Source organism: Wasmannia auropunctata, unplaced genomic scaffold (genome assembly GCF_000956235.1).
Source record: "Wasmannia auropunctata unplaced genomic scaffold, wasmannia.A_1.0 LD336029.1, whole genome shotgun sequence".
NCBI classification, from domain to species: Eukaryota; Metazoa; Arthropoda; class Insecta; order Hymenoptera; family Formicidae; genus Wasmannia; species Wasmannia auropunctata.
Window position 1 is genome coordinate 605,675 of NW_012026861.1, and position 11,792 is coordinate 617,466.

The 11,792-nt window shown below is 33.3% G+C and overlaps 1 protein-coding gene across 5 annotated transcripts in view; it reads left to right on the top strand.

Moving 5' to 3' along the window:
- The window catches only part of LOC105452568 (TGF-beta receptor type-1), a 34,238-nt gene extending 26,038 nt beyond the window's left edge, over positions 1 to 8,200 (top strand). For 4 of the 5 annotated variants that reach the window (XM_011693777.1, XM_011693782.1, XM_011693781.1 and 1 more), the window contains 5 exons: positions 1,219 to 1,446; positions 2,101 to 2,334; positions 2,863 to 3,203; positions 3,672 to 3,911; positions 4,299 to 8,200. In XM_011693777.1, the coding sequence (XP_011692079.1) occupies positions 1,219 to 1,446; positions 2,101 to 2,334; positions 2,863 to 3,203; positions 3,672 to 3,911; positions 4,299 to 4,421 (1,166 nt within the window). In that variant the 3' untranslated portion in view covers positions 4,422 to 8,200. The remainder of the gene's footprint in view (positions 1 to 1,218; positions 1,447 to 2,100; positions 2,335 to 2,862; positions 3,204 to 3,671; positions 3,912 to 4,298) is intronic. The other variant, XM_011693779.1, reaches the window with a different exon arrangement.
- The last annotated feature ends 3,592 nt before the right edge of the window (positions 8,201 to 11,792 follow it).

The window sequence follows — 11,792 nt, forward strand, 5'->3', positions numbered from 1 at the left end:
TACTGTTATTCGCAAGGTAAGTCAAATTACGTGCTTAACGTACTGCAGATGTCCCGATAAGATCTGTTAGTGAAACATCTCTAATGCAACCACGATGTGAGCTTACGTTGCATACCGCGTAGAACAAAGGATTATCTCGGATTTAACACTAGAATATTCTGTGATCAATGGATTTAATAATGGAAGGAAACATCAGTCCGGTGTAAATGAAGATAAAAAAAACTACGACAAATGATTGTTTTTGTTCGCACTTCGCGTCATTAATATCTGTCAAAAAGATTGGAAAAATGTGAAAACCCAAGACTAACTTGCACAAATCTTCCGTGATTTGTATGACGGCTTGATTTAAACGTTCTAGTGTTAAAACCCGTACAAAATTCGAAATCCAAGTTAACAATTAAAATACAAGGTAACTGAGGATAATGAAGATTAACGGTCGAAATAATAGCAAATCATCGAGGCGCAGTCGTACGTTGATGCATCATGCAATTTTCGAAGAGATTCTTAGGACATCTTCTTTCAGTCCCGTGACTTGTCAGAGGTTCAGCCATGAATCAAGTTATTGGTCATCAATATCAGCATAAGAATCAACATAAGAATTGCCCGAAATCCTGTCCATGTTGCGTTCAATCTCCCCTGAATGTGTTTGTTTAATCGCTGATAACATAGAAATTACTTTGCGTTTTATTAGCTATTTTGTTAGCATTTTGTTTTATATATATTGTATATGTGTTATATATGTTATACACTTTACCGCTTTTCGCTTGTTTTTACGCTTACATATCATAGCTTTCTTGTCTGAAAAACTCTGCTCGTATCTGCTTGCTTTCGAATGAATAACGCATAATATAATAATGGTTTTAAGCAATTCATATACTCTCGCGAAGTTTTCCGCTTCCAAGACCAGAGATATTCAACTTTTCTTTTATGCGGTTATGAGTGGAAATTTTAAAGATACTTTGTTAAATAAATTAATAGAATTAGGTTTAAGGGAATTTGTTTTGTATTCATGTAAATTGCCCGTAAATCTTGAGACAATATATACATACATATGAGGCGCTCATCCGGGAATACACGTATTCCCGGTTGAATATCTCTGGTATTGATGTATCATACCTCTGGTATAATAACGTGTACAACGTCATCAACGCCGAAATTAGCGTACATCCATTGGTGCTTCCTACGTGCGAATAATAACCGAACGTATCTTACCAAAAGTGTCGAGTGACGACGCGACATGGGTTACCTGGAAAATAGCCTTGACGATAGCACTACCAATATGCGTGATCTGCATGGTCGTGATGGCAGTCTATCACATACACATGACCAAAAAGAGGCCGGCTAGGCACTTTCCGGACGACTCGCTGGAGGCTCCGGACCGACCAATTCTGGGCGGCGTCACTATCAGGGACATGTTGGAGATGACTACGAGTGGCAGCGGCTCAGGTAGGTCAAACTAAATTAAAGTCGATCTTGTAAACCCAGTGCGGTACACAGTGACAAGATAAAAGGCAAATCTCTCGAACCGTTAAAAAAAAGTTTCTGATACAGATGTTCTTGTGGAAATATGTTAGTCATTTTTTATCACGGATATATATTTATCAATGACTATTTAGGATAACAATAATTGTAAATTTATGTTATAATATTATTAAAAATTATAAAACTTTTTTAATTATTCTTGATTGTATTGCAAATTTTTTATAGCAAATGTAGCAAATTCTTGCATGTAAAGCATTAGTTTTACATAACTTTATTTTAGGTAATTTTAAAAAATTATTGAAGTTTTTATAATATACACATATAAACAAAGTATACAACATATACGCACTCCTTCTACGTATACATATATTGTATTAACGTGTGTAAAAATACAGATGAGTTATTACATTAAAATTTAATTATTTAGCTCACTAAATTTAAATTGTTAAATTAATATATAACTCAGATTTTGCTCATTTATAATATATTCTTTTGCAAAGTTGTATTTGTACACACGTTATTCGTCTCTTGGTCAGGCATAATACACGAATATGCGACGCGTGAGTCATCTTTAATCATACTGAAATTTACGTTCTCCAATGCCCATTCTCTCTCAAGTAGGCCTGCCACTTCTGGTACAACGGAGTATAGCGCGCCAGATTCAGCTGGTGGAAACGATCGGAAAAGGCCGCTTCGGTGAAGTCTGGCGCGGTCGTTGGCGCGGCGAAAACGTCGCCGTGAAGATCTTCAGCTCGCGAGAGGAGAGATCCTGGTTCCGAGAAGCCGAAATTTATCAGACGGTGATGCTGAGGCATGACAATATTCTAGGTTTTATCGCTGCCGATAACAAAGGTGTGCATTGCATTTTTTTTATATTCTTGTACTCAAATTTAAAATTCTGGCGAAATTGAGAATAATATTTCAGAAGTAATTTCGTGCTTAACGTGTATATCATACTTTCTCAACGTTTATATCTTTTCGTGCTCGGAATATACTTATATTACGCTTGTTTGTATTAATTTAAAAAAAAGTTTTAATACGAATTATTGTAACTCTCTTTTTAAAAAATTTCAAAATAAAAAATATAATTGTGAAGTAAATTAACGTGCTAGTTAAATTAAGCTGGTCTAATAATTTATTAAACAAAAGAATTATGTCGAAATAATTTTCAACTGAAAATGTTTTATTTTTGGAGCTGTTTCGAGCACGTGTACGGACGATCTTCTCAGATTATATGAAACATTGAAACACTGCCTTTATCGATTTCCATTACATATTTTATCATCTCGCACATTACTCGAGAGCTGCTGCGATCGAGTTATATCTCTCCTGAATAAATTGTGACCTGATGGAATGACGGGTCATTTTGTTTCTTTTCAGATAACGGCACGTGGACACAGCTGTGGCTGATAACGGATTATCACGAGAAGGGCTCGCTCTTCGATTATCTCAACAGATCGACCGTCGACACGAACGGTATGATAAGGATGGCCTTGTCGATCGCCACTGGGTTGGCGCATCTTCACATGGAAATAGTCGGCACGCAAGGCAAGCCGGCCATCGCTCATCGGGACCTGAAGTCAAAAAATATCCTCGTGAAGACTAATGGTACCTGCGCCATAGGCGACCTCGGATTGGCCGCCAGGCACGACGTAATCACGGATACCGTCGACATTCAGCTCAACAACAGAGTCGGCACGAAGAGATACATGGCGCCTGAGGTAATTATATTGCCATGTGAAAGAGATTTCTCTGATTTTAAATATAAAAAGCAGAAATATCTATATATTCCTTACTTTTAGGAAGAATAAAACCAGTTTGAAAAATATTAATTAACACTATAATAGTCAATACGTCACTGATAATAACATGTCTATTGTTTATTATAGAGTCAAAATGTTATAAATAACTAATTTATATAATAATAAGATAAATTCTATTATTAGATATGATCCACATTTTTTTTAATTTTAACTATCAAAAACTTATTTTTTTCTATTAAACTGAAATTTATTACATATATTATTCAGACAATTTTTCTATTGATAGAGAAAAAACAGAATAACAGATAAAAACATGTGTGAAAGATAATAATTGTTAAATAATAAAAATATCAAAGATAATTCGCTATAGCTTGCACTCAGGAAGGCGGCTCTTTGGCAACTTGTACGAACGTTTTCTGCTTTCAGGTTCTTGAAGAGACGATAAACATGAACCACTTCGACTCGTTCAAGAGGGCCGACGTGTACGCACTCGGTCTGATCCTCTGGGAGATCGCTAGACGTTGCAATGTCGGCGGGATTCACGACGAGTATCAGCTGCCCTTTTACGACTTGGTGCCTTCCGATCCAACTATCGAGGAAATGCGGAAAGTCGTGTGCACTGATCGACAGCGACCGTCGATTCCGAATCGATGGCAATCGATCGAAGTGAGTAATAAGGCAAAAAGTAGACATAGTTTAAATCACCAACTTTATCCAGAATAATTGCTTCAAAAAATAAATTAGATACATAAAATACTTATATAGTCTCTAACTGATAAATTCTTTCGTTTCAATGCTTGTATTTATATATTAACGTTCACATGATTTGAAAATATACAATTATAAAACGTCATAAAATTATAGCAATGATAGGAAGATAAAATGTGAATCGAAAAACATTTTTAAAATAGCTTTTGATTAAAAATTTAAATTATTAGTTAAAGTTATACCTTATTGAAGCTGTATGAATTACATAAAATTAATGTTATGCTATAAAAATATTGGATAAAATTTATACTGATAATGAATTAACAATTTATTATATCTATTTAGGCTCTGCAAGTAATGTCGAAAGTAATGAAGGAATGTTGGTATCACAATGCCGCCGCCAGGCTAACCGCACTCAGGATCAAGAAATCGCTCGCTAATTATGGCGCTATAGACGACCTGAAATAGATTAAGGTGTGTCTCGCCGAGCTCTTCGACGGGAAAAACGACAAAAATCGGATGATTGGATCATGTATGCGAAACGTTGCTACTTAGAAATTTGAAAACGCGATGGCGCTTCCGGCTGGATGAAGAAATATTTCGCGAAGTCGAGAAGAATCGAGAGCACAGACCGGCTGGAGTTACGAGATTCTTCCTCGTGTGAGATTGGCCTCGACCGTCGAGTAAAAAGTACTGTATGAATAGAATTGGTATCGCTTTGTGCAGAATCGTGAGCAGAGAAATAGAATGGATTTTTATGCGTGTTGATTGTTTCAAACGATCGGTATAGCGCGCGAGCTATAGGAAGAAACATTATTTCAGTCCCGATATATCGCGGCCTGATGATCGGTCACTCTGTTGAATGAATGGGTCAACAGGCAATTGCAATACGCGTTCGGTTAATCGAACGATCGCTCAATTACGCGTCACACACATTGACACACGCGAACACTGATACATAAAAAAAAAAACACCCCGCAGCATATTTATTACGATAATGCTAAGATAATGAAGTATACAAATTTATTATATAGCATTTATTAATACTAATGAGTAACAGTACTCGCATATACACACGTATATAATTATATATTACATATATATACATAAATATATATATATATATCCCCCGTTATATCTTGGAGTAGTCGATTCGATTAACCGAACTATTGTTTGAGCGATCTTACAAACAGGTTATCTCAGTGATACGATCATTGTGCTCGCGTAAAGTATGTCGATTTCGCTGGAAGTAATCAGGATGTCGCGCAAGATTTAAACGTATCAATTCAGCTTAGACTGGACGTGTCGGCAGCTTATGCGCGAAGAAAGTCACAACGGAATAACATTTTTTTTTATCTCAGTTCCGAAAATTTACCGTAAAATATTTGCAATTTTATCGGCGCATGCAGAGATCAGAGATTACATTATACAATAGAATCATATGTATGGTATAGGGATCCAGTAGACAAGAAACATTAGATCAATATTTCAAAATATTGATCTATTTTATATAAATTTTATCAACATATTTATGTAATATTTTGTAATATTTAATATTTAAAAAATGTTTTAATAGTATTATTCCAAATATTCTATAAATGTTGCTCTGATTAATAAGATTACCGCATTATTTGCAACGATATTTCACTTTCATTTCAATATTAAATTTCTTTAGAAATATGAAATTTCTAGATGTGCATCAAAGTTTGTGTACAATGATGCTATGTGCAATATTAAGAACTACATCCCAGAAAAGATCAGTCCGTCGAATCGATGTCTGGGATTGCTGAAATAATATTTTGTTTACTGAGAAACCTACACCATACAAAAGAAATACACGTCTTTTGGTTTTTCTTTTTCTGGAAAAAAGTGCCGAGTTCGTTGATAAAAATGATCATACAGGGTAGATAGGAAAACCGGACAACCGATTGGTTAACGTTGTCCAATAGAGTCGGATAATTCGAATAAAACGGATCTTCACGTCGAAGACGGGAAATTCTCCATTTAGTGAAGGCATCAGCATTCACTGATGAAATTCATTGACGGGATATGTTGCTAAATAAGATGTGCTCACCCTTCCAGTGTGAGGCGTCGTGAAACTTTGGCACATCGTCCGGTTTTATTTGTCGACCCTATACGTATACTCTTAGTATAGTATGTAGATACATACGAATGTTTTGCTCAAGATAAATATTTTTGCGTGATCATTACGGGAAGTGAGCGCGATACGCAAATGGTACGGCGAGGCTTTTGAGGTGTGTTTTTCTTTTGTAATGCAGGAAGAAGGCTGAAATTGATATTGATATTAAGCTCAAAAGCGCGCGTGTATCCGTGTGGATGAAAAGAAATACGAGAATGTGAGCAACGTGTGAGAATGCGGCGGGAGTTGAACTTAGGGCCGGTACAAGAGAAAGAGGAAAAAGTGAAAAACAAATTTGATAAAAAAAAAAGAGAGAAAAAGAGAATCATTGGAGGATCCATATTTTCGGGTATTTTTTGCGTGGAATAAAGAAAAGTACGAAGTATAGCGACGATCGGTATCGGTTGCGTATATCAGACGGGCGGATGTAGTTAGGCAAGAAGAAATCAACTGATATTTAACAAATATAGTGACAACTTTTGAGACAACTTCTTGAACGTGTTTGCTACTTCATCACTTTTAATAATGCGAACCTTTTTAACAAATAAAGAATGCCGCGGAGAAATTTTCTGCGGCATATGTTTGAAACTGAAAGAAATATTAAAGAAAAGTTTAATGTTAAAATGTAGCTCTTAAACAGTAAGTGTAAGATAATATAAGATTTTATGTATATAAGAGAATAATAACGTATATTTAAGAGAAATTAAATGGAGAAGCAGTATTTTCAAGGTTGGTTTCTTCTAGCTCGACCATGTCGCAAGTGCTCTTTGGATTATTTCCATTCGTATTGCGTTAAACCGACGTTGAAGAAATTTACCCGTTTGTCGAATGCCGTTTTATAAACTTTTTTCTTTTAACGTAAAACTTCGAACGTAGAACCTTCAGATGAATTTACATCCACGCGCTATATTTCAATATATGGATTGAAAAGCAATCGTAGTGCTTGAGGTAAGTATATAACTTTGATATACCGTGAGATACTAAGAATGCGACGAGTATGCGTATGGGATGTCTCTTTGTGAAACATAATTATAATTCTCGACGAAGAGCAGGAGAAACTGTCCGCGAACAGATTCTTCTCTTCTCCAACGGATTATCGTATCGGATAATAGAGTGTATAGTGTATACTTCTTTGACAAAGTGAGAGAGGACTATGAAAAGACGATTTATTCGGAGTGAAAGATAGGAAGCGAGCAAAGCGTGCGACAGAATAATATAGGAGAGAGCAAATAAGAATCTTCGTCATCCAATAGTCAACGTAAAAGTCTGCGAGGTTACAATTATCATTATTATACTGTAGACGGAAGAACGGAGGATCCTTCGAACACATAATCATATTTTTGTATTGTTTTTTTACCGGTGATGACGATCGAACGTCGTACTAATTTTCCCCTTCCGTTTTTTACATGCTCGCAACGTTCCGACCCAGTTGTATATGATTTCATATAACGAGGGCACTACACTTAACATAAATCAGTGCCGATAGTTCTTAATTGATGTGACAAACCCTAATTTAAATGATGTCATTAAATTCGTAAAATTTTATAGGAAACTTTTTTTTCAGGAGTAAAGAATAATTATAATAAAAAAATTTTGATTTCAGTAAATTGTCTCAGAATTAAAATCTATCAGTGCTAATAATTGAAATCAAATATTTACTAGCATTTTCATTGATAAAAACAAAAAATATATATTTATAAATTTTGGACACCATTTTACATATTTATTGGAACAGAACATTATGATACTTTACAATTTTAAACATTTAATATCATTAGTAATTAAATGTGTCGTCGCGCAAATTAAGAACGAACAGCACTGTAATGATGCAATAGAAATATGCGCTGTAAATAGATAAAATATGTCTCTAAAAATTAATTTTGTACATTAGTATTCGTGTTTTTTTTTAATGCAAACAAGATAAGACGAAACAATTAACAAGATTCATTTATCCTGGAGTGACGTTACATGTTCGTTGCGGATTGCAATTTGCCGAAAGACTGAAAATCTACGATTGATTAGTAAATAATAAATAAGATTAAAAAAGGCATCTACTTTTACCTTCAAGTTAAAATCTTGATATTAACATTCAGAATAGTTTTATTTACATGAATTGTACATAATTTGTAATTAAAAAGTTAATCTCTAAATTGCTTTTGGTTGACAAAATCACGAGAGTATACTTTTAATTTTTAAATCAATTTCTTTGACACTTCTTTTGAGACAGACTTCAAAAAATACTATTGCATCAAAAAGTTTTGTTTTCTATTGCTATTATAACTTCTTTTTCTATGAGTGCAATTGTTTAATATTTTTTTTTATATTTTGGTATCAGAATTAATTTTATTAAACTCACGTTTAAACAATTAAATTGATCTAACGACTTTCTTTATTGGTCTAATGATATTCTCTATTTTTCATTATCGAGAAAATAGAAATAAGACTGAACTGTCTTAGAGACATTTAGATATTTCTACATTTTCTAACCTTTTTGCTTAAGATATAGAAGTTTCAAGCAAGAATTTTTATTTCTGAGAAAATTTTACACTCTTGATCTTTATCATAAATCATAGATCTTATCTTAGAATTAGTAATTACAGATTTGGAAAGGTTTTTACTATAATTGGAAGTAATAGTTGCCGGCGAATATATATCATACGAATCTTAACAAATTGTTGCTCCGAAAAAAGCGACAATCTTGTTTCTTTACTCGTTCTCTTATACATTCCCTGTTACAATATGTAGGTTAATTTATCATACGTAAATATAACTATAATCTGTGCATCGGTAAAGCTTCACGATGACGTTCTGCACGACGCAAAATCTGTCGTAAGTTCGACTGATGTCTCCCCTGCCCCCCCCCCTCCCACACCTGTTTCCATACTACTAGTACAACTCTCTGTGCCAATACCTGACCGAGTATTAATTAAAACGAGAGAGACAGGATAATAATGTACATTATATTTCCACGAGTTACACTCGCTCCCGAACGAAGAAAAATATCTTTGGCGTTGCCTCTTCTGATTTTTCTGCACTACAATACCAATTTTAAGCGAAGTAAGTAATTGTTTGACGAAACATTATAAAAATCTGAGAAACTTTGAGGATTACATCACAGAAAAAATTAAATGTCACTCTACTAAATAAATTTCTCTTAGTTTACACATATTTAGCAAAGGATATATTCAATGTAACACATAGAGTTGATAAATTAATTCAAATTAGAATATATCCACTTGATTACAAGATTGGAATTTGCTGAAAAGATATTTTTCTTCCTTGTATACATAGTCATTGCCAGCTATATTTCCGGGCGACGAATATCGACGTCACTCCTGAATTCGTCTTAATGCCAATTAAATCATCGAGATTGCAACTGGGTCGCCGAACCGTCGTACAGTCTGACTTATATCTGACAAATGCCGAACTGCCAAATGATATATTTCATCCTCAGCACCCTTTTTTCGCTCCGTACCGTTTAAGCCTCCCTACATATACAAAACACACACACACACACACAACACACACACACTTGTACAAAAGACTAAACAATAAATTAGAAGAGAACGTTGCACAGGCGGCATTTATGCCAGCATCGATTCCGCTAGAAGGAAGAAACTTGTACCTTTAAGGCGATTTACCGTCTATTTTGTTTTACGCTTTAGATGATACCAGTGTTTATAACGATTACCGGTGGAAAGAAAAAAATCTTGTTATCGAAAAAAATCGCATTGTCCTGATATCTCATTTGAGGTATAATAAATATGTATATTTGTTAAATAAAATTATAATTAAATATATTTTAAAATATATTATACTAATTATATTTTAGAGATATTCTATTTTAAGTCAGAAGAAAAGCTGAGAATTTTGAAATCGCTTTATGAATTACGTTTATCGTGCTATTTATATTGTCTGCTGTGTGAATCAATTGCATAAAATTTAGTTTTGTGAAACTAAATCAAATTAAATTAAATTTATTTTTAATCCTTTTTTAAATAAGAAAATTAAATAAAACACAATAATAATTATTAACATATTAATGCAAGTTGCTTTGTCGTATTTTGTTAATATTTAATGCATAAGTAATTAATTTATTATATCACATACATTGGAAGAAATATTTTTTCTTCCTTTTTATATTTAGAAAAAAATTATACTGCTTTTTACAGTAAAATTATACAATATTAGGCTAGAAAGAGAGTATCGAAAATTATTCTGAATTTTATAATTAAAGAGCGATTTGGAATAATTTAATCAGAACAGTGCGATTTTTTAATTAATGATACTACGTATTATATTATATAAATACTATACAAATAAGTTAATTAGCGATTGCTAAAGGTTTATAGACCAAAAATATTTTTCATTTGTTTGGATGGTTTGGAGAAGTTATTGCAAATTTTGAACGATTATACAACCTCCGAACAAAGAGCTTTTATTCTATTTATTTTCCTCTATATAATTAAACCAGTCTAATAATAATTTTGTTTGCAGTTAATTATTGTTCTATCATTTTTTTGTGTTGTTTGTTCTTTTGTAGCGTTATTTACATTTAAAAAGATTAAGTTCTTACAATTGTATTGAATGTATTATATCGAATTTTAAAATATTTGTTTAATTAGAGAAAAAATACTTGGGCGTTATTAGTAAAATTATAAATATGTGTATTTGGATGAACTTGTCATAATTTTGATAATTTATCGTCTCTTTCGTTGTTGTCTAAATTTATAATAATTTATTATTTTTTGTCTATTACTTTATTTTGGTGCAAATAAAACTTATGTTAAAAAGGAATACGAAAGCTTCCAAATTAAATTGCTTGTAGGCGCGATTCTTGGTTTTTATTTTATTTTATATAAATATGTTACTTAGAAGAAATATCTATTAGTAATACTATTAGCGAGGATAAGTTCATTGTTTCATCATTGCTATATCATAATTTCTATTCTCTGTGTTTCCCATTTAATTGTATAATACTCTGTACATAATGGTGTAAATGTTGATCGACAACTTATATATGGATAGAATGCGCACTTGTAATTTTCGTAACAGCGGGTGGGTGAGTTGGTGAATGGTACCGTTTCATCTTTGATTACTCGTAAACGTTTGTAATGGGCATGTCGCGTCTCCTCTATTTTTCCATCTGCTCTCAAATATATCGCGATAAAATATAGTGTCACAGAAGGTTGTTGCTGTTAAAGGTTTATCTCGATGTAAAGGAAATTTGCAAAGTGTTGGTGGCTCGTAATGTAATAGGAATAAAGAAATAATAAGTTTCTCAGAGAGAAAGAGAGAGAGAGAGAGAGTTTCAACTTATACAAAACGAGATATAAACGTGGAATAAAATCTATATCGAGTGGAGTTGTTTGTGAAATATTGAACATCGCAAAATAATATGCGCTATAAATGTACTAAAAAATAAAATACCCATAATTCGCATAAATTATCATTGTAACGAAAGAAGAGAATGGAGAGCAACAACTCTTTCTACGGGCATATTTTGCTAGAAAGCTGCTATGGTTTTTGGTATACACACTTTGAAAGACTGAAATGCTTACTTTTCTCGAAGTGAAACGATCTATAGCGTTAACAGAAAAGCCACGAACATGCGAGAAACATACCGACGATCCAATGAGTTACCGTTTTTCTATAATTATCGCAATACCACGTATCTCGCGTGTCTCGTGGCACAAATA